This window comes from Geotrypetes seraphini, chromosome 5 (assembly GCF_902459505.1).
Source record: "Geotrypetes seraphini chromosome 5, aGeoSer1.1, whole genome shotgun sequence".
Classification (NCBI taxonomy): Eukaryota; Metazoa; Chordata; class Amphibia; order Gymnophiona; family Dermophiidae; genus Geotrypetes; species Geotrypetes seraphini.
Window position 1 is genome coordinate 174,471,400 of NC_047088.1, and position 24,230 is coordinate 174,495,629.

General features: G+C 40.2%; 1 protein-coding gene across 3 annotated transcripts in view; it reads left to right on the plus strand.

Moving 5' to 3' along the window:
- SF3B1 (splicing factor 3b subunit 1) overlaps positions 1 to 24,230 on the plus strand; it is a 236,498-nt gene that overhangs the window by 87,825 nt on the left and 124,443 nt on the right. For all 3 annotated transcript variants that reach the window (XM_033947227.1, XM_033947229.1, XM_033947228.1), the window contains 2 exons: positions 1,853 to 2,090; positions 2,546 to 2,758. In XM_033947227.1, coding sequence (XP_033803118.1) covers positions 1,853 to 2,090; positions 2,546 to 2,758 — 451 coding nt within the window. The remainder of the gene's footprint in view (positions 1 to 1,852; positions 2,091 to 2,545; positions 2,759 to 24,230) is intronic.

Sequence of the window (24,230 nt, forward strand, 5' to 3'; positions counted from 1 at the left end):
GATCGTGTCCAATTTGCTTTTAATTAGTGTTTCCATGAGTTGGCACACTATTGATGTGAGACTCACCGGTCTATAATTCGCAGCTTCTGCCCTGCAACCCTTTTTATGCAGAGGAACGACATTAGCTAATTTCCAGTCCAGGGAGAGATTGAATAGCTCAGCCAACGGTTTTGCCAGGACATCGCTCAATTCTCTGAGCACTCTTGGGTGCAAATTGTCTGGTCCCATGGCTTTGTTCACCTTGAGTCTTGCCAGTTCACTGTAAACTTCACCTGGTGTGAACTCAAAATTCTGAAACGGGTCTTCTGTGCTTCGTGTTGCCTTCAACTGCGGACCGTGTCCCGGTGCCTCACAGGTGAAGACTGAGCAGAAGTATTCATTCATTAGTTCGGCTTTATCGGAATCTGCTTCCACGTAACTTCCGTCCGATCTTCTAAGGCGTACTATCCCGCCTGTGTTCCTTTTTCTGTCACTAATATACCTGAAGAAGGATTTGTCCCCCTTTTTAATGTTTTTTGCCAGAATTTCTTCCACTCGAAATTTTGCCTCCCTAACTGCCATTTTGACCGCTGTAGACATGGTCCTATATTCTACCTTTGCCTCTCTTTTCTCCGTGCGCTTGTAGGAGAGAAATGCTTTTTTCTTCTCCTTAATGAGGTGCGAGATTTCTGCGGTGAACCATTGGGGTTTATTGTTTCTTTGTCGTTTATTTACTGATTTTATGAAGCGGCTAGTTGCTTCATGTATGGTTGATTTCAGTGTTAACCACTTAGCTTCTACATCATCGGTCTCCGCTTGGTCCTGCAGCGTCCGATGGACGAAATATCCCATGCATGCGAAGTCTGTGCCCCGGAAATTGAGTACCTTGTTTTCGTGTTTGATCTAGGGAAGCCTTTCCTAAGGTTGAACCATACTATGTTGTGGTCGCTGGAGGCTAGCGTATCTCCTACTGAGACCTCTGAGACGCTTTCCCCGTTGGTGAGTACCAGGTCGAGGATCGCCTGGGCCTTAGTGGGCTCTGTTACATTTGTTTGAGATGTGCTCCCTTTATGGAGGTTAAGAGCCTCCCGCTACCGCTGGTTGTCGCTGAAAATGAGTTACAGTCTGCATCAAGCATATTGAAGTCCCCTAGCAGTACAGCTTCTCCTCGTAGAGTGGTATTCTCTATGTCTTCAATTAATTCTGCGTCCATGTCTTCCAGTTGTCTTGGGGGTCTGTATACCACACCTAGATACAGGCATTTTTCTCTGCCTCTTGCCAGGTTTACCCAGAGGGATTCCCCTGCCCTGTCCTTCCTGCGCCTACCTGTTTAATTCTGTTTGTTCTTCAAGTATGTATCTTGGATATCAGTCATCCCTTTAGGCCATGAAGAAGTGTATATTGTCTTATTTTCTGCTTATACAGGGGTACTACCTGAGCTCCTTTGATGCTTTTGTTAGATTTGTTTACTTTCCACCTATTCATTTGTTATTTGTTAGAGCAGAACTTTTATATGTGCTTGGGAAGTTTTCCCCTTTTTCCTTATTTCACCTGTTCTTGGAGGAGCTCTTGCATGCTTTGAAACTCACTGTAGGTGGCAGTAGAGCTCTCAGTGAAGTAAGAAGGTTACAGAAAAAAATCTGGAGTGGGTTCCTTGTACAGAGCTATCGGGAATGGGGAAATGACACCTATCTACAGGAAAAGATATTATCAAGGTAAGAACATAATCGCTTATTCTGTGAATCTGGTACATTGTAGGCTGCTTAGCATCTTCAGCATTGCTTATGTGGCAATACACATCTAGCTGTGATGGCTTTTAGAGTCTTCTACTTATTGAGGATAAGGATTAATTTTTTCCTTTTGGCTGCTTCAGACTCCTGGACATACACCTTCCCTCAGGTGGGATGAAACTCCTGGACGTGCAAAAGGAAGTGAAACTCCTGGTGCAACACCAGGCTCAAAGATTTGGGATCCAACTCCTAGTCATACCCCAGCAGGTGCTGCTACTCCTGGTCGTGGTGATACACCTGGTCATGCAACACCAGGGCATGGAGGTGCAACCTCAAGTGCACGTAAAAATAGGTGGGATGAGACCCCCAAGACAGAAAGAGGTATGCTGAACAGAATGTTGTTTAAATTTTAATAACATGCTTGCTCTTCAGCGGCTTCATTTTTTCTACATTTGTTTAATGAACATGAAATGTATAAAATTTAAATATAAGCTTTCAGTGCTGTAAAATCTTTACTAATATTTCTGTTAAGTATGCTAGAATAGTTAATGTATTTATTCAATTCATAAGTTGCGTTGTCCACATTTTAAAGCATCTGTTATGTAATGAACTTGACACTAAAAAATGTATATCCACGTCATAGACTAGTTGTATTAATTTATCACAGGCCCCATTTTATGCAGCGGGGCTTCTTTACTAATACTGTAATTCATGTTAACTTGATAGTGCACGTTAGTAAAGTTAGCCATATGTGTATAGACAGTAGGTAAAAACCTGACACATGTTTAAAATTATGATGATTTTTTTTGCTTTGAGCATTTTTGTTCCGGTTTCAGATACTCCGGGACATGGCAGTGGATGGGCTGAGACACCTCGCACAGATCGTGGTGTTGATTCCATTGGTGAGACACCAACTCCTGGAGCAAGCAAACGCAAATCACGCTGGGATGAAACACCAGCTAGCCAGATGGGAGGCAGCACTCCAGTTTTGACACCTGGCAAAACTCCAATTGGTACACCAGCCATGAACATGGCCACTCCTACTCCAGGTAAGCACAGATTTTACCTGGGCACAAATGGAGGTAGGGAAACATTTTTAACATTCTAACCATTGTGATTTTTCCAGTTTACTATGAGTAAGCTATGTATCTGCTCTTGTCTGGACTCTTACCTAGCCTATTTTTTGAAAATACTACAAAAAATAGTATAGTCTTGTTTAGTAGACCAGGAAACATAATTATTCCTGAACTTCCTTTTATGGGGAAGCAGAATATATGAAACAAGTGGGCCATTTAATGTCATTTCTAGTGCAATGTGTCTAATGGTCCTGAATGCTAGGATTTTCTATCTAAACTTGCAAGCTGTTTGCAGAATGCTGTCAGTCATCATTTGAACTCTGCCTCCTTCCCAGGGAGCTGTTCCTGCCCCCTCGGTGTGTTTTTCCACAAGCAAGTTGCTCAGAAGTGTTTCTGCTCTGTGGTTTTATTATTTTTGGATATTTTTTCTAAGCATTTGGTTGGAGGCTTAGTGCCCAGAATTCCCACTTGTTGAGACCTCTGCCTAAGAGAAGATCCAGACTGGCAGCACAGAAGTCTTCTGCTAGCAGGATCAGCCCTCGAGGACTCCTAGCTAGCCAGCTTGCTTTTGCATTTTTTGAGCTTGGGGACTGTCCCCTGTGTAGCTGCTCACATCCCTCATTTATCAGGAACTTGAGTGCAGGTTGTTTTGGCTTCTTCCTGGCTTCACTGGGGTTAATACTAAGCCACTGCATAGTCCTCTCCCCTTTTAGGGCACAGGGCTTCTGAGGGTTGAGGCTCAGTCTGACCTCGGTTCAACTGGAAGTCTGAAGACCAAGTTCGTCTGGCAAACCTGTGAGGCAGAGTTCTCCTTTTATCCCAGCTGCATTTCTGAGGTGAAGCAGGAAGGCACATGGCACAGATGGGAATAACTAATGTGATAATTAATTAAATTTGCTGATGACGCAAAGTTGTTCAAAGATGCTGGCATTGTAATCTGGAGGCAGGGACTCTGGATCATTTAATATTCTATTGTCCCTGTATCATGCCCTTTTGGAAATCAATTTGGTCTCAAATTAATTGTTTACTAGAAAAACCATGTAGCTTTATCATATGATACAATTCTGTTCGGGATGTCAATGAGAGCAAAAAGTCAAATTTCATCAAGTAATAATAAACTTTTATTGATTATGACAGGAGTCGCCATATAACATATTACCAGCAATTGGAAAAATTACAATAGGCTTAATTATACATCTTGGTGGAATTCGTTATGTCATATTTTATAAAATGGAAAGAACAATTGCAATACAAAAAGGGAACTATAATAATTTTTAAAAAATTTGGGGGCCATTAACAAGTTATTGTAATGAATAGACAAGTTCAAGTTTAATCGTTCTTGATAAATCGCCTATTTAGATTACTAGGCGATGTACAATAATAATAACATTAATTAATAAAAATAAAACAGATAAATGTTAGTGTTACAAACCAAACAAAAATTTTCCATTGAAAGTACATTTATACATGGGGGGAGGGGGGATGGTATATAAGTTCTTCTAAAGGTTTAATTGATAAGAATACAATATTTATATGATATTTTAAATTAAATATTTGTGGGAAGGGAGGGAATAAATTTATGTATGTAAAATGATAATTGAACGAATTTCAAGTGATTGTGCAAAAGTTTCAAAGGATGTAATATTGTAAACTTGATGTAAGTTGAAAAATGAATAAAGAATTTGAAAAAAAAAACCCAAAATCTAAGTTGTTAAATTGGAAAAGGATTATGAGAAATTTGCAAGAGGACCTTGAGAAACGGCATCAAAATAGCTGATGTGAACAAGTGCAAAGTGATGCACGTGGGAACTATAGCTATATGATGCAGGGTTCCACGTAAGGAGAAGCTGCCTTGGAAAAGGATCTAGGTGTCATCGTTGAGGTTATGTTGAAATCCTCGGCTCAGAGGGCAGCGGCGGCTAAGAAAGCAAATAGAATGTTGGGAATTATCGGGGAAGGAAAAATGAAAATGTTATGCCTTTGTATCACTCTGTGGTATGACCTTATCTCAAATACTGTGTGCAGTTCTGGTCACCATATCTCAAAGATATAGTGGAATTAGAAGAGGTATAGAGAAAATGGAAAGAGCGTTGGCTGTTCAAAAAGGTTATTATAATAAATTTAAGGATATGTGGGGACCTTTATTAAATTATAGTAATTTCTGCCTCTCAATGGCCACGTTTTTGGTCTTGGAGAATAAAAACTACAAGGGCAGCATCTATGAGACAGACTTGGTTTTTTTTGTTGCATAGAGCTTTATGGACCCCAGTTCGTTTACAGAAGTTAGACAGTTCAAGATCCAATAGATGCTGGCATTGTGGTTTAGAAGTTGGGACATTGGATCATTTGATATTTTTTTGTCTCTGTATAAATGCCTTTTGGAAGTTAATTTGGCCCCAAATTAATTCATTGTTAGAAAATCATGTTGTCCTTTCATATGATACTATATTATTTGGTACTTCAATGAGATTTAAAAGCCAAATTTCAGCGAATAATAATAAACTTTTATTAATATTAACAGGGGTTGCCATTCAGCAGATTACAGGGAATTGGAAAGATTATACTAAATTGACTTATACTTTTTGGTGAAATTCAGTGTGTCATATTTATAAAATGGAAAGGGTATTTGCTCTACAACAAGGCAATTATAATAAGTTTAAAAAGATTTTGGGGCCATTGACGATTTATTCTGATGATCAGACATCTTAAACACTTAAATATTGGACAAGATAAGGGGGGGTGGGATTATGAAGGATAATAATTGATAATTGTTACTTATTAGTATATGGGTGGAAGGGGTAGGCTTCTTATATAATTATCTATTTGGAATATTACAAATAAGAATGTCAAGTGATTTTTTTTTTTTTTTAAATTTTTATTTATAAGTTTTCCATTCTTACATTATTTAAGTAATATAATATACAATTAATTATTACATATCTTAAATATTATCATTAATAATACATCATGTTGAAAATATAATATGATAACACTTATACAATAATATGTATAATATAAATCCCATTCCCTTTTTATATAATATATTTCATTAATTATTCAAAACCCACCCCATTCATGTATAATTATTTATCCTTGTGCTAAGAACTTAATCATTAGAATAATTTGTCAATGGTTGCCAAATTTTATTAAAATTAAGAAGATTTCCCTGTTGTAAAGCTATTATTTTTTCCATTTTATAAATATGACAAACAGAATTCCACCAGAATGTGTAATTTAATTTGGTGTAATCTTTCCAATTTTGGGTAATTTGTTGCATGGCGACTCCTGTTAATATCAGTAATAGCTTATTATTATTTGCAGAAATCGGACTCATATTTCTCATTGCAGTACCAAATAATATGGTGTCATATGAGAGTCCTACATGATTTTCTAGTAATTTATTAATTTGGGGCCAAATTGAATTCCAAAAAGCATTTACATAGGGACAGAAAAAGATTAAATGATCTAACGTCCCTATTTCTAATTTACAATGCCAGCATCTATTAGATCTAGTACTATCTATTTTTTGCAGGCGCGTTGGGGTCCAGAACACTCTATGTAATAAGAACAACCATGTTTGATTCATAGATGCTGACCTTGTAGATCTTAATCTCCAGGACCAAAATCTTGGCCATTGAGATTCAGAAATTTTCTGACCAATCTCAATACTCCAAATATCTCTAAGACCTGTTTTCTTTTTTTTATTTAAAAATCCGTATATCAATTTGTACCATTTTGCGGCTTGGTGACCCAAGAAATCCGTCTGGAAACATAGAACCTGTAGGCTATATTGATTATTTAGATTTTTCCATTCAGGGAACCCTACCTGAATGGCCTGCTTCAATTGCATCCATTTAAAATATTGTGTTTTATTTAAACCAAATTTGTTTTGCAATTGTGAAAAACTAAGCAGTGAACCTTCTGATATGACATCATTCAATGTTCTTATTCCTGCATTTATCCATTGTTTCCAGACGATTTTATTTCCGCCAATTCTGATCCTGGAGTTTATCCATATTGATTGAGTTAGAGATTTAATAATAGGTTCTGGTGATAGATTACTGATATATCTCAATGTTTTCCAAGTGTCAAATAAAATTCTGTGGTCTTTGTATCTTTTAGGCATTGTTATGGTTATTAACTGTTCTGGATATAAAGGGAACAGGAGCCGCCATTCTAAATATAGCCAATCTGGTACATTTTCTAAAAGGTCTGGGAGGATCCAATACATACCCTGTCTTAAGATATAGGCTTGATGATACCTATAAAAATTTGGAAAATTTACCCCCCCTTCCACAATTGGTCTTTGTAATGATACTAAAGCGATTCTTGGTCTTTTCCCACACCAAACAAATTTTGTAAGAATATTATTAAGTTTTTTATAAAATGACCCCTGAAAAAATATTGGAATCATACTCATTTGGTAACAAACCACAGGCAATATCATCATTTTAATTGTTTGAATTCTTCCCCACCAAGAAAGATGTAATGGATTCCATTGCTCACACATTTCTGTTATTTTTTTTAATAAAAGTTTTTCATTCTCTTTGATTGTGTCTTCTATTGTATTTTTGATCATAATTCCTAAGTATTTTATACCATCCTCTTTCCAAATAAATGAATATGGGTCAAATAATCCTTTGGTACAATGAACATTTATTGGGAGAATTTCAGATTTATTCCAATTAATTTTATATCCAGAAAAAGTACCATATTTTTCTATTAAATTTAGTATACATGGAATAGTAGTTTCCGGTTTTCTTAAATATAATAATATATCATCTGCATATGCAGATAATTTAAATTCAAAACTGGTAAATGATATTCCCTCTATCTCCTTAGTTTTGTTTATTGCAATTAATAAAGGTTCTAGGACAATATCAAAAAGTAAAGGAGACAGAGGGCATCCCTGTCTAACTCCCCTATGCAAGTTAAATCTATTTGATAAATTATTATTAATATATAATCTTGCTCCAGGAGAGCTATACAATGTCTGAATCATCTTAATAAAACCGGATCCTATACCAAACCATTGTAAAGCTTGGTATATAAAATTCCATTCCACTCTGTCAAAAGCTTTTTCTGCATCTAAAGATATTAAAAAAGCTGGATCGTTTATATTTTTTGCTAAATTTAATGAGTGGAATGCTAATCTAGTATTATTTGATGAGTGTCTTTTAGCAATAAATCCTGTTTGATGTACATCAATAATGAAAGGGAGAGCTTTTGCCAATCTTAATGCTAATACTTTAGCCATTAATTTATTATCCACATTCAATAATGAAATAGGCCTGTAATTTGATACCAGAGTAGGATCTTTGTTTGGTTTTGGTAAGACTATAATTATCGATTCTGCCATAGTACCAGAAATTTTTTCATTCTTTAATTGATATTGATATAGATTTAACAGATGTGGTAATATAATATTTTGGAAAAATTTATAAAATTCAACAGTATACCCATCTCCACCTGGAGCGGATCCAACTCTAAGAGACTTCAATGCTGTTTCTAATTCTTTTAAAGATATAGGTTCTTCTAAACTTCCTTTTATATGATCTGGAATATTTGGTCCAATATATGAATTTAAGAAAGTTGATCCGTCTTGTTCTTTATTTTTATAAGAATTGGAAGTATATAATTCTTTATAAAAATCAAGAAATTGTGTTATAATATCTTTTGTGTTGGTATGTGTATTACCTTGTGTATCTTTAATTGCAATAATCTTAGATTTTCTTTTCTTTGCTTTTAGAAAGTTTGCTAATAATTTCCCCGCTTTATTTGAATTTCCATAATATTGTACTTGTTTGTTGAAAATATCTTTTCTCACAATTTGAGAAGAAATTTCATTGTATTTAACTTTTAATTTTAATAATTCTTGTAATGTATTATTTTCCCATTTCTCAATTAATTTATTTTCTAATAATTTAATTTGCTTTCCCATCTCAAGAAATTGTTTTTTTTTTTGTTTGTTAATAAATGTTGAATATGAAATAATATTTCCTCTCATAGTTGCTTTAAAAGCATCCCATAAGATTTCAGCATTAATATCATCTGTTTCATTAAATTGAAAGAATTCTTGCATTTTTATTTTGAGATCTTCAAGAAATTTTGAATCCGCTAATAAATCATTATTAAATCTCCAAATTAAATCTAAGTTTTCAGCATCATAATTTTGAAGATTAATCCACACACCAGCATGATCTGAAATTATAATGGGATCAATTACTGCTTTTAAGATGCGCTGCGCTATATTATTAGAAACAAATATATAATCAATTCGTGAAAAAGATTTATGGACCTGAGAACAAAAAGAAAATTCCTGATCATTAAAATGAAGAATTCGCCATATATCTACTAAATCACAAGATAGTATCAAATTATCTAAGCCTAATGATTTTATAACTTTACTTGGTTTTTTATCCAATATCGGATCCATTACAGCATTGAAATCCCCTGCTACTATTAAATTAGATGTAGCCAGTGGTAAAAGCAACTGTTGAATTTGTTTAAAAAACTCCATTTGATTCGTATTAGGAGCATATAAATTGAATAAATTCAGGGTAGTATTTCCCAGAACCATTTCGACATGTACCCATCTTCCTAAGGGATCATAATTAATTAATTTAAAATCTGCATTACATTTTTTATTTATTAAAATAGCCACTCCAGCCTTTTTCTTTAAAGCCGGTGCAAATAAACATTTAGAAATAAAACCTCCAGATAATTTTTTTGATTCAATTTCCGATAGATGAGTTTCTTGAATAAAGTAAATGTCCGCATTTTGATTTTTAAGGAACGATAACAATTTCTTCTTCTTAATAGGATGATTTAAACCATTGACATTCAGTGAATACATTTTTAGATCCATCTAATTAATAATTATATTTATCCAATATTTATCCACTATTCTATGATTATTTACATGATTAGTTCCTAGCACCTTCATTAAAAATTTATCCCCTATCCCACCCATTAATTTCCCTCCCCTCCCACCCTTTATCTTATTCTGATTTGGAACACGCATTGGTCATGCAAAACCTACAACTCCATCTCCAGGCAACTAATAATTCATTATATTATTTAAAAAATATTTTTGAATTCAATACATTCTTTATATTTCTACCCTTATATTCTTAAAAATTATATTCATTTAATCTATAAAATTTTATAAATATATGAAATTTATATATATTTAAATCATAAATTATATTCATTATGCATACATGTAATATAATATTCTTAATAGATAAACATATTTCAAATGTAGCTCTTATTCTCTATATATATATCTATATATCTTCATATAAATTAAGTATATCCATTTTTAATATAAATATATAATATTAATCTTAATAATAATGCATTTCAATCATTTTCATAAATCATCTTCATAATAAATTAATTTGAATGAATAATTGATTAAAATATACATTTTATGTCAATACATAAGTTTTATAATAAATTCATATTTTATTAAATATCTATCATTCATTTACTTATTTTCTTATTTATCATAATAAGTTATTATGACTGAATAATTAAATAAAATAAAATATTTATTAGACATCTATTTTGTTAATTATTTCTGTAAATAATCAATTATTTTCTTATATATATTTCTTAAAATTATAATTTCCTTATACAGAGTTAAAATATTAATTTTATAATAAATTAATATATTTCATTATTAAATCTTATTCTCAATATAACAATTACAAAATTTTTTTTTTTTTCAATATTTAATGATAATTTCTTTGTTACTCATTTATTATTACTTAATCTTAATAATTTAATATGCTATATAATTAAATGTATTATCTAATTTGATTAAAACTTGTATTTTATATATAATTTTTTATTTATATTTTGATAATAAATATTTTTATATATTTTTTTTTTTTTAATATAATAATAATTAATAATATTGGATGCTGATTTTTAAATATTATTATATTATTGCATCCATTATTCCAATAAATACTATTTCCATTTAATAACATTTCTTATGTCTTAAAAATTTTTTTTTTTTTTTTTTTTAATAATCTTCTTTATTTTCATTTTTTTCCATCTTCATTCTTCTTTCTTCTTTCTTCTTTCTTCAGCTAAATTGTTCTGTTTTTTATATAAACTTAGGATCTTTTTGTGTCAGAAATTCTTTCAGCTTTGCCGGGTCTTGAAAATATATGGATTTATTTCCACTGGATATTCTCATAGTGGATGGATAATATAGACCATATATGTATCCTTTTTCCTTCAGCTGCTGTCTGTATGTGAGGAATTGTTTTCTTATGTTAGCAGTATATTTAGCAAAATCCGGTACTAAAATCAGTTTTGATCCTTTATAATTCAAGTTTTTATTTGCTTTTGCCATTTTTAATATTTCTTGAGCTTGTTGATACCGTAGCACCTTGAATATCAAAGGTCTTGGAGCAGCCTGGTTTACAGGCTTTCTTGTGGGGATTCTGTGGGCTCTTTCAATTTCTAACGGCCATTTTGAATTGAGCTGAAGCAGTTTAGGTAACAGATTTTCCAGGAATTGTACTGGATCTTCTCCTTCAATATTTTCAGCCAGCCCCAAAATTCTGATGTTCTTCCTTTTTCCTCGGTTTTCCATGTCCACCATTTGATTTTTTAAAGCTGCTATTTCTTTTTTATCATTGTCATATTCCTTTGTGAAAGATTCAAACCTCTCCACTTTTTCTTCCAGCACTGTCATTCTCAGTCTCTCAGTTTGGATTTCTTGTTTCATGTTAAGAAGCTCTTCTTTTACTTCAGATATTTTATTGGAGTTTTCAGTCAGCATTAGTTTTATTTTATATAGTTCAGTCATTATATCAGCCTTTTCAGTGAGTTCTTCAGTCTCCATCGGGAACGGGACACTCGATGGTGACAGGGGAGTAACTTTTGTTCTTTTTGCTGAGATACCTGATGTCGAAGGTTTTTCAGCTTTCCCCTGCTTCATATTCGCCATCTCCGACGTTGTTTTAAGTGTTTTTAATCGCGATTTGAAAAAGTAGAAGTATTATTTTTGTTCCGTTTGTTGCCTGGATACGGGAGCGCTGCAGTTAGGCTGCCATATCGTGCGCGCTCCAAGCCACGCCCCAATGTCAAGTGATTAAGATATTTATGATTGTAGTACACTTGTAATTTTTGAAAATGAATAAAGATTTTAAAAAAAAAAATTGTAGTAATGAATAAGTTACACTTTTCCCAATCTTAATATACATGTGGATTTGGGGGGGATTTCTTGTTTTTCCATTAAGAATATATAGATGATTGTCGTAAGATATTATTTTTATGTGGTATATATTAGTTGTATATGAATTTGGGAGGGGGGTGGAGGTTAAATCTTCTTGGTGTATGATATTGAAAATTTTTCAAGTGATGTTGTATTATATTTGGTTGATATTTACTGTACACTTGATGTAAGTTTAAAAATGAATAAAGAAATTATAAAAAAAAAAAAAAAAGAAGAGGTATAGAGAAGGGAGAGGACGACTTCCCTATGAGGAAAGGCTAACATGGCTAAGGCTTTTCAGTTTGGAGAAGTAATTGCTCAGGGGTGATAGGATAGAGGTCTATAAAATACTGAGTGGAGTAGAAAAGGTAAGATGTGAATCGCTTGTTTATGCCTTCCAAAAATACTAGGACTAGGGGGCATGTGATGAAGCTACTAAGTAGTAGATTTAAAACAAACCGGAGAAAATATTCACACACATGATTAATTCAAGATTTGTTTTTTTTTTGTTTTGGGTTTTTTTTCCCAATATTCTTTATTTATTTTTTCATCTTACAACAAGTGCAACAGAAAATAACAGAAATACTTATACAATATCACTTGAATATATATTATTAATATCACAATTAAAAATAGATATAAATCCCTCCTTCCCATCCCTGTTATTACACATGTGATTGCATATAGAAATTATTCTCTATTACTCCAACGCATCAATATATAAATAGACTTCCTCCCACCCCCCACCCCTGTACAATTATATTAGCTGAGGAAAAATGATATTTATTCATTACAATACAATGGTCTCCAAACCTCCTGAAAATTATTAAAATTTCCTTTCTGCAACACTAATGTTCTTTCCATCTTATACATATGACACAGCGAATTCCATCAAAAACTGTAATTTAATCTATTCCAGTTTTTCCAATTGAATGTAATCTGCTGAATGTCAACTCATGTCATAATAAGTAATAATTTATTATTATTTGCAGAAATTTGACTTTTTTTCCTCATTGACATTCCAAATAAAATAGTATCATAGGATAAAGCCACAGGATTTTGTAAGAAACAATTTATTTGGCCCCATATCAATTTCCAAAAAGCCAAAATGAATGGACAGTAGAATAATAAATGATCTAAAGTCCCTGCTTCGAGATGACAATACCAACATTTATTTGACTTAGAGCTATCTAATTTTTGTAATCGAACAGGGGTCCAGAAAGCTTGGTGTAACAGAAAAAACCAAGTTTGTCTCATAGATGCTGACATTGTACAACTCATTCTCCAAGACCAAATTAGTGGCCATTGAGACGCAGTAATTTGATGCTTAATCTCAATGCTCCAAATGTCCCTAAGACCATTTTGGGTTTTTTTTAATTTATAAATCCAGATATCAATTTATACCACTGTTTGGCCTGGTGTCCCAGGAAGTCCACCTGAAAGCACAAGAACTCTAAACTATATTGGTTGTTAAGATTTTTCCATTCAGGGAACCCCGCCTGAATGGCCTGCTTCAGCTGCAACCATCTAAAACTTTGTAATTTATTAAGACTAATTTGTGTTGTGTTGTGTTTGTAGTTGTGAAAAGTCAAGCAGTTTACCATTAGATGTAACATCGTCCAGAGTTCTAATACCTGCCATTACCCAATACTTCCAGATGACCTTAAATCCGCCTATTTGAATCTTGGAGTTAAGCCATATAGTTTGATTTGTTGTTTTATGTATAGGAATAGGTGTTAAATTATTCACAAACCTCAAAGTTTTCCATGTATCAACTAATACTTAGTATCAAAATGCCTAGGATATATAAAGAAAACAAAGAACATGATTTAATCACAGAGGAAAAATGAGTCACCATTCCAAACACAAAATTCCAACCTAAAATTCCTGAACATATAAAAGGAAGTCTTGAAGAGCCTATATCATTAAAAGAATTGCGAACAATGTTGAAGTCCCTTAGAGTTGGATCCGCTCCAGGTGGTGATGGGCTCACGGTAGAGTTTTTTAAAATCATTTCAAAATACCCTATTATCCCAGGACAAGCAGGCAGGTATTCTCACTAGTGGGTGATGTCATCCAGCGGAGCCCCGATGCGGACATCAGAGGAAAAATGAGTCACCATTCCAAACACAAAATTCCAACCTAAAATTCCTGAACATATAAAAGGAAGTCTTGAAGAGCCTATATCATTAAAAGAATTGCAAACAGTGTTGAAGTCCCTTAGAGTTGGATCCGCTCCAGGTGGTGATGGGCTCACGGTAGAGTTTTTAAAAATCATTTCAAAATACCCTATTATCCCAGGACAAGCAGGCAGGTATTCTCACTAGTGGGTGACGTCATCCAGCGGAGCCCCGATGCGGACATCTCGCAAGCATACTTGCTTGTAGAAACTTTTAGAAGTTTCGAGTTGCCCACACCACGCATGCGCGAGTGCCTTCCCGCCCGATGCACCGGGCGTGTCTCCTCAGTTCTTTCTCTTCCGCGGAGCTGAGAAGTCTGTCTTCGACTCTCTGTGCGAAGTTCCTTCACTTGTGCCTTCTGTGCCCGCGGTTTTGAGTTTTTTGGGCTCATTATCGTTGGCTCGCGTTGCGTTTTCTTGTTTATATTTTTTTTTTTTAAATTTCTTTCGATCGTTCAACCGGGCAGGCCGCGTGGCCGCGGCTTTGATCTTGCGGCGGAGCTTTTTCGGGTTATGTCCCGGCCTGTTACCGGTTTTAAAAAGTGTGTCAAGTGCTAGCGCGCGATTTCGTTGACGGACCCTCATCGACACTGTTTTCAGTGTCTGGGGCCTCAACATCTTCCGAAATCGTGCCGGCCTTGCTCCACACTTACAGCACGTGCTTTTAAGCGTCGCTGTGTTTTGTGGGAGTCGCTGTTTAGCATGGAGGCGTCCCCGGAGCTGACCTCATCGCAGAGTGCCATGCCTTCGACTTCCGCTTCAACATCTTCGGCCTCGAGTCTGCTCAAGCCTGCCTCGTTCGTGCCGGCTTCGACTCCGACGCCTGCTGCGGTGCCTTCCGCTGTCTTTTTAGGTCAGGTAGCGCAGCCTCCCATTCCTCCAGTGGTGCTCAAGGTGCCCAAGGCTTCTAAGCCCAAGCCCCCTGGTGGCCGAGTTAGCGATGTCCGTGCTGGAGGTCCCATTGCTGATGCGGATCCCTCTTTGCCGGCTTCGTTCCATGCCATGATGGAGAAGCGATTTGTCAAGCTCTTTACTAAGATTGGGCCGACGCTTCTCTCCCAGATCCAGCCTGGGCACGCGGAAGCCTCCCACGAGGTCGAGCCGCCTCCGGTGCCTCCTCGGCGCACACTCACTGCTGGGAGCAGAATCTCGGCGAGTGTCTGGTCTGGCTTCGGGGCATGCCTCGCAAAGAGCAGAGTCTTTGCCCATGCCACCCTTGGAACCGATACCCTAGATGCATGGCTTGCCTGGACCAGAGACTTCCTCCTCGATGCCGAGCCTCGAGCCTTGGGGAGCGCCTCGGGGGGCTTCGTCTCAGTCCAAAGCCTCATTCTCATCCTGAAGAATCAGCTCTTCACACTCTGGACTGTAAGCGTGCTTTGGCTTTCTACCTGGATCGCACCAAGCCTCACAGAACTGCTCCTCAACTTTTCATCTCCTTCGATCCGAACAAGTTGGGGCGCCCTATCTCTAAGTGCACCATCTCCAACTGGATGGCGGCTTGTATCTCTTTCTGCTATGCCCAGGCTGGATTACCCCTTCACAGTAAAGTCACAGCCCATAAGGTCAGAGCAATGGCAGCCTCTGTAGCTTTCCTCAGATCAACACCGATTGTGGAGATTTGTAAAGCTGCCACTTGGTCCTCGGTTCATACCTTCACCTCACACTATTGTCTGGATACCTTCTCCAGACGGGATGGACAGTTTGGCCAAACAGTGTTACAAAATTTATTCTACTAAGTTGCCAACTCTCCCACCATCCCATTGTGGTTAGCTTGGAGGTCACCCACTAGTGAGAATACTTGCCTGCTTGTCATGGGATAAAGCAATGTTACTTACCGTAACAGTTGTTATCCAGGGACAGCAGGCAGCTATTCTCACGTCCCACCCACCTCTCCTGGGTTGGCTTCTCTGCTAGCTATCTGAACTGAGGAGACACGCCCAGTGCATCGGGCGGGAAGGCACTCGCACATGCGCGGTATGGCAACTCGAAACTTCTAAAAGTTTCTACAAGCAAGTATGCTTGTTAGATGTCCGCATCGGGGCTCCGTTGGATGACGTCACCCACTAGTGAGAATAGCTGCCTGCTGTCCCTGGATAACAACTGTTACGGTAAGTAACATTGCTTTACCACATTTGTTAAATCTATATTAGGCTCAACTACTTAAAGGTTGTATTTTAGGCACTATGGTAGAGTCTTTAACTATAGTTTTGCCACAGCCAAATAAAGATCCTACATTGGTCTCAAATTACAGGCCTATTTCTTTAATTAATGTAGATTGTAAACTTTTGGCTAAACTTTTGGCTTTATGCTTGGCCAAGGCTCTCCCTTATATTATTGGTATGCACCAAACTGGGTTCATTGTTCAGAGACATTCCACTAATAATACCAGACTGGCTTTTCAAATGTTATATTTAACAAAAGCCATGAATGATCCAGCCTTTTCTGTTTCTTTGGATGCAGAGAAGGCATTTGATCGGGTGGAATGGACCTTCATGTATCAAGCTATGGAATGGTTTGGTGTAGGGACGGGTTTTAAACAAATGATTCAATCCTTGTATAGCTCCCCGACTGCTAAATTATATATTAATAATAATTTTTCAGAAAGCTTTAACTTGCAGAGGGGGGTTAGTCAAGGATGTCCCTTGTCTCCTCTGCTTTTTGATATTGTAGTAGAACCCTTATTATTAGCTATTTAACAGGCAGAGGAGATACAGGATATTCCCTATTCGAAGCGGGAATATAAGGTCTCTGCTTATGCAGATGATATACTGCTTCATTTGAGAAACTCCAAAACAACCATTCCATGCTTGCTTGAATTAATAGAGAAATTTGAAAATTTTCTGGGTATAAGATTAATTGGAATAAATCTAAAGTTCTTCCACTTAATGTACATTGTACAAAAGGTTTGTTTGACTCATTTTCCTTTATCTGGAAGGAAGATAGAATAAAATACTTAGGAATTTGGATAAAAAAAATACACTGGATGACACAATGAAAGTAAATGAAAAAGCTTTATTACAAAAAGTAACAGAAATGTGTGAGCAATGGAATCCTTTACATCTTGGTGAGGGAGAATCCAAACGATTAAAATGATGATATTGCCTGTGGTTTGTTACCAAATGGGTATGATACCAGGTTTTGTTTTTTTTCAGGGGTCCTTTTATAAAAGGTTAAATAGAATTCTTACAAAATTTGTTTGGCTTGGTAAAATTCCTAAAATTGCTTTAGTGTCTTTGCAAAAGTCAATTAGGGATTCATAATTAAATAATAGTTGATAAAATCATTATATTTTATATGATGTCTAAAATTATAATAAGGATAATATAAGATATGTTGTATATAAGTATGTTATGGAGATATCAAGTGTATTTTTGAGATAATTGTATGAAAGGTTATAACACACTTGTTATATGAAAAAATCAATAAAAATGTTAAAGCAAAAAAAAAAAAAAAAGTCAATTAGGGAAGGGGGGGGGGTAAATTTTTCCCAATTTTTATAGGTATCATCAAGCCTTAATTTTGCACCAAGGTATGTATTGGGTCCTCCCAGAGCCCATTGAAAATATTCCAGATTGGTTGTGGTTGGAATTCTAGATTTGTTACCGGAGAATGTAGTGAAATCAGTTAGCAGGGTTTAAAAAAGGTTTGGATAATTTCCTAAAAGAAGTCCTTAGGTCATTACTGAGATGGCTTGGTGTAATACCTAGTTGTAATGGGGGGGCAACAAACTAGGTATTCCACCTAGCCATATATGGGGGGCAACAGGCCAGAGCAACATAGTTTTATAGCCCACTGATGTTTTAGGGTAAAACAGAATAATCTACACTAGCTGTTTCTTACAACTGAATATAGCATTTATTAGTAAAAGAAGGAAATGGCAGAGTATTTACAAAGACAAGAAACAATACATCACCGTGAAAAATTGACTGCTGCTTTTAGCCTCCAAAAACAAAGACCGGGAAGCTTTCTTCAAATGGTCTGGCTGGAAGAGCTCACAGGAGTGTTCCTGTGCAGTAGTGCACGTATTCTATAAGTGAATTTCAAGCCAGCCACGTTGAGAGGATTGCTTTATACACACACACACACAGGGCTCTAAGCTAAATACTTCACTACACTTGGGGAAATACACTACATATTCCTAGGATAAGCAGCATAAAATCTGTTATCCCAGGACAAGCAGGCAGGTATTCTCACTAGTGGGTGATGTCATCCGACAGCCTCGATACGGACATCTTGCAAGCATGTCTTGCTTGAAGAAACTCAGAAGTTTCGAGATGCCCGCACCGCGCATGCGCCAGTGCCTTCCCGCCCGATGCTCCGGGCGTGTCTCCTCAGTTCTTTTTCTTCCGCGGAGCTGAGAAGTCTATCTTCAATTTGCGCCCATTGAATCTTTTCTTTTTGCCTTCTATTTTGCCGCGGGTTGAGTTCTTTGGCTCTCCTGTGCATTTATTTCTTTCTTTGATTTCTTTAAAAAAAAAAAAAAAAAAAATTTTTCCTTCTGGGGCCCCGCGCCTTCGACCTTGCGGCGGAGCTTTTCCGGCCTATGTCCTGGCCGATTACCGATTTTAAAAAGTGTAGCAAGTGCCAACGCACGATTTCGCTCACGGACCCTCATCGACGCTGCTTACAGTGTCTGGGACTGGATCACTTCCCGAAATCGTGCCGGCCTTGCTCCACTTTGACGGCGAGAGCGTTTAAGTGCCGCTGTCTGCTGTGGGAGTCCATGTTCAAGATGGAAGCTTCATCGGATCCTGCAGCTTCGACATCGACATCGACAGGTGCTTCGACTCCTTCCGCGAAGCCCTCTGCCTCCCCGGCTGCTTCGGGCCTCCTGAAACTGGCATCGTTCACACCGGTTTCGGCCCCGGCTTCGGCGCCGGAGCCTTCCTCCGTCTCCTCGGAGCAGGTATCGACCCCGACAGTTCCACCGGTGGTGCTCAAGGTGCCGAAGACTGGCAAGCAGAAGCACGCAGCACCGAAGGAGCGCGGAGACCGTGCGGAAGGGCCCCCTTTTGGTGCGGATCCCTCCATATCGGCTTCGTTGCGGTCCCTTCTGGAGGCTCAGTTCGTGGAGCTCATGCAGACCATGGGGCCTCGGCTGATTGCCACCATCCAGGGTGACCTTCCAGCTTCGGCTTCGAGGGGCGGACCGCCCCCTCCTCCTCCTCCTCGCCGCACGACCTTGTTGCTTGGCGAGGAGGAGCGGCGAGCAGTGTCCGGGTCCTCGAGGAGGTCCTCCGTTAGCGCTGTACCTCCTTTGGAACCGATTCCCTCGAGGAGGGCCTCCCTTAGTGATATGCCTCCCTTGGAGCCCATCCCCTCGAGGAAAGCCTCGTTTAGTGACCTGCCTCCCTTGGAACCGATTACTCCGCCCCATGACTCAGTGTGGCGTCCACCTTCGGGGCCACCCAGTCCTGGGCATAGCAGGAAGCAGGACGAGTTCTTCCGAACCCCCTATCAAACCTGGGCGGCGTCGGGGGGGCGCCGACTCTTCCGCCTCTGCGATCGACGGCATCGAGTCCAATCTGCTCCTTGGAGGCGTCTGAACCAGTTTCTCACAGACGGGCTCGATCCCCTTCCAGGCATCGGGAGGGGCATCGATCCAGACATTCTTCGAAGCATTCCTCTCGGCACTCGACCGTCTCGCCTCAGAAGAAATTGCCTCGGTTGGGGTATGCTGCTTCGACTGGGTCTCCTCCTCCAGGCCCGGAGTTCGAGGACCCTGAAGTTTTCTACTTGTCCTGTTGCTCACAGGCCTCTCTGGAGCCTGAAGCCTCTTCTTCTTCTAGTCCGTCTCGCAGACCGGCGACGGCGGACCAATTGTCCTTTTCATCGTTCCTCAGGCAGATGGCAGATGACATGGACATTACTCTCGATGCTGGGTCTCGATACTCCAAGGAATACCTCGATACCATGCACTTGCCTCGTCCTCCGTCGAAGTTCTTGTGGCTTCCCCTGCACAAGCTCCTCGACCAGACCTTCATGCGATGCTTCGAGTCTCCTTACTCTATCCCTGCGGTCCCTGGCAAATTGGATGCGCGGTACCGCACGGTGCATCATAAGGGCTTCGAGGGTCCTCAGCTTTCTCACCAGTCCCTCCTGGTCGAATCCTCGCTCAAGCGGTCTCATCCTGGCAAGGTCTATGCTTCAGTGCCTCCAGGCCGCGAGGGCAGAACCATGGATAAGTTTGGTCGACGCATCTATCAGAATTCGATGATGGTGTCTCGAGTCCTGAATTACAATTTACACTTTGCAGCCTACTTGGAATTTTTTCTGCCTGTGCTTCAGAAGTTCACACCGTACATCGAGTCCCAGGCTAGGTTTGAGTTTGAGGAAGTGGTTGCTTCGCTGTCCCAACTTCGGCTTCAGTTAATGCAATCTGCCTATGATGCATTCGAGCTCTCAGCCCGAGCGGCGGCCTGCTCGGTGGCGATGCGCCGGTTGGCCTGGTTGCGGACCATTGATATGGACCCGAATCTTCAGGACCGCCTGGCGAACGTCCCGTGTGCTGGGGCGGATCTTTTTGATGAATCCATCGAGACTGTTACGAAGAAGTTGTCTGACCACGAAAAGTCCTTCCAATCTATCCTTAGGCCGAAGCCTAAGCCTCAGCAGTCTCGACCTTCTCGTCCGCCGTTGATTTATCAGCGGCGTTATCAGCCGAGGCAAACTCCACCTGCGAGGCAACTGGCGAAGCGCCAGCCTCCCCAGAAGGGTCAGCCTAAGTCTCAGTTGCCTGCTGTCCCTAAGACCACTCAGCCTTTTTGACTGTTTCGTCGAGGGCATAACCAACCTCATTCTGCCTCCCCCTGTTTTTCCCATCGAAGGGCGCCTCCATCAATTTTATCATCGCTGGGAGGCCATAACAACCGACCTCTGGGTCCTTACTATCATCAAGGAAGGATACTCTTTTCATTTCCATCGGGTCCCTCCGGACCACCCTCCAAGAGAGTATCCTTCCAACTTGACTCAGACCGCCCTTCTTCTCCAGGAAGCTCAGGCTTTGCTCCGGCTTCGTGCCGTGGAGCCGGTCCCGACGGACCAACTGGACCAGGGGTTTTACTCCCGGTACTTCCTTGTTCCAAAGAAGACGGGCGACCTGCGACCCATTTTGGACCTCAGGGCCCTCAACAAATTCCTAGTCAAGGAGAGGTTTCGCATGCTGACTCTTGCTTCGCTCTACCCTCTCCTCGAGCAGAATGACTGGTTATGCTCTCTGGATCTCAAGGAGGCCTACACTCACATTCCCATTCATCCGGCCTCCCGCAAGTTCCTCAGATTTCGGGTGGGACATCTACATCTGCAGTATCGAGTGCTTCCATTCGGCCTGTCCTCGTCTCCCAGAGTCTTCACGAAGTGTCTGGTGGTGGTGGCCGCTGCACTCCGGAACAGGGGTCTTCAGGTATTTCCATACCTCGACGACTGGCTCATCAAGGCCCCGTCAGCTCCAAAGGTCATTTCGGTGACCTTGACCACGATCTGCTTCCTGCAGAGCCAAGGCTTCGAGATCAATTTTCCCAAATCTCATCTGCAGCCTACCCAGTCCCTTCCCTTCATCGGGGCGGTACTGGACACCATTCAGCTTCGAGCATTCCTTCCTCCTCAGCGCATGGATTCTCTTCTTCGTCTCTGCCAGTCTGTATCTTCTCGCCAGTCCATCTCAGCGAGACACATGATGGTCCTCCTGGGCCACATGGTCTCTACAGTTCATGTGACACCCTTTGCCAGGCTCCATCTCAGAATTCCTCAGTGGACCCTAGCTTCTCAATGGACTCAAGGGTCAGACCCGTTGACTCGACACATCATAGTCACTCCTGCTCTTCGGCAGTCTCTACTTTGGTGGATGACCTCTTCGAATCTATCCAGAGGTTTGCTGTTTCACACTCCTCCTCATCAGAAGGTTCTCACAACCGATTCCTCGGCCTATGCCTGGGGGGCTCATCTGGATGGGCTTCGCACTCAGGGATTCTGGACCTGTGCGGACCGACTCCATCAAATCAATCTGCTGGAGCTCAGAGCCATCTTCAATGCTCTTCAAGCTTTTCAACATCTGCTTCACGACATGGTGGTCCTCATTCGCACCGACAATCAGGTCGCCATGTATTATGTCAACAAGCAAGGGGGCACGGGCTCGGCCTCCCTCTGCCAGGAAGCTCTCAGAGTCTGGGATTGGGCGGTTCGCCACAACACCTTCCTCAAAGCTGTCTACATTCAGGGGAGGGACAATGTCTTGGCGGACAAACTGAGTCGTCTTCTCCAGCCTCACGAATGGACACTCCACTCCAAGCCCCTTCATCAGATCTTTGCTCAGTGGGGAACGCCTCAGATAGACCTCTATGCGGCTCCCCACAATTTCAAACTGCCTCAATTTTGCTCCAGGATCTACGCTCATCGCCTCGAGGCAGATGCTTTTCTGCTGGTTTGGGGGAATCGCTTTCTGTATGCGTTTCCTCCATTTCCTCTCATTCAAAAGACTCTGGTCAAGCTGAAGTCCGACCATGCCACCATGATTCTGATAGCTCCTCAGTGGCCCAGGCAACCTTGGTTCTCCCTTCTACTGCAACTCAGCAGCAGGGAACCTTACCTACTTCCAGTGTTTCCTTCACTGCTTACTCAGCATCAGGGGTCTCTGCTTCATCCCAACCTACAGTCTCTCCACCTGACAGCTTGGTTCCTCTCAACGTAACTCCGCACCAGTTTTCCCAGGCGGTGAGGGATGTCTTGGAGGCTTCCAGGAAGCCTGCTACTCGTCAATGCTACTCCCAAAAATGGACTAGATTTTCTTCATGGTGTATTTCCAATTCTAAGGAGCCTCAGCGAGCCTCCCTATCCTCTGTTTTGGACTATCTTTTACATCTGTCTCAGTCTGGTCTCAAGTCAACATCTATACGAGTCCACCTGAGTGCTATTGCGGCTTTCCATCAGCCTCTACAAGGGAAACCTCTCTCTTCTCATCCTGTGGTTTCCAGATTTATGAAAGGACTTTTTCATGTCAATCCTCCTCTCAAACCGCCTCCAGTGGTTTGGGATCTAAATGTTGTCCTTTCTCAGCTTATGAAACCTCCTTTTGAGCCTCTGAGCAAGGCTCCACTGAAGTTTCTCACTTGGAAAGTGGTTTTTCTGGTGGCCCTCACATCTGCTCGCAGGGTCAGTGAGCTTCAGGCCTTGGTGGCGGACCCACCTTTCACAGTATTCCATCATGACAAGGTGGTCCTCCGCACTCACCCGAAATTCCTGCCTAAAGTGGTCTCTGAATTTCACCTCAACCAATCCATTGTGCTTCCAGTGTTCTTTCCAAAGCCTCATTCTCATCCTGGAGAATCAGCTCTTCACACTCTGGACTGTAAACGTGCTTTGGCTTTCTACTTGGATCGCACCAAACCACACAGAACTGCTCCTCAACTTTTCGTCTCCTTTGATCCAAACAAGTTGGGACGACCTGTATCGGAGCGCACCATCTCCAACTGGATGGCGGCTTGTATCTCTTCCTGCTATGCCCAGGCTGGATTACCCCTTCCCTGTAAGGTCACAGCACATAGGGTCAGAGCAATGGCAGCCTCTGTAGCCTTCCTCAGATCGACGCCGATTGAGGAGATTTGTAGGGCTGCCACTTGGTCCTCGGTTCATACGTTCACCTCTCATTATTGTCTGGATACTTTCTCCAGACGGGATGGGCAGTTTGGCCAAACTGTGTTACAAAATTTGTTCTCCTAAGTTGGCAACTCTCCCTCCATCCCATTGAGGTTAGCTTGGAGGTCACCCACTAGTTAGAATACCTGCCTGCTTGTCCTGGGATAAAGCAATGTTACTTACCGTAACAGTTGTTATCCAGGGACAGCAGGCAGCTATTCTCACGTCCCACCCACCTCCCCTGGGTTGGCTTCTCTGCTAGCTACCTGAACTGAGGAGACACGCCCGGAGCATCGGGTGGGAAGGCACTGGCGCATGCGCGGTGCGGGCATCTCGAAACTTCTGAGTTTCTTCAAGCAAGACATGCTTGCAAGATGTCCGTATCGGGGCTCTGT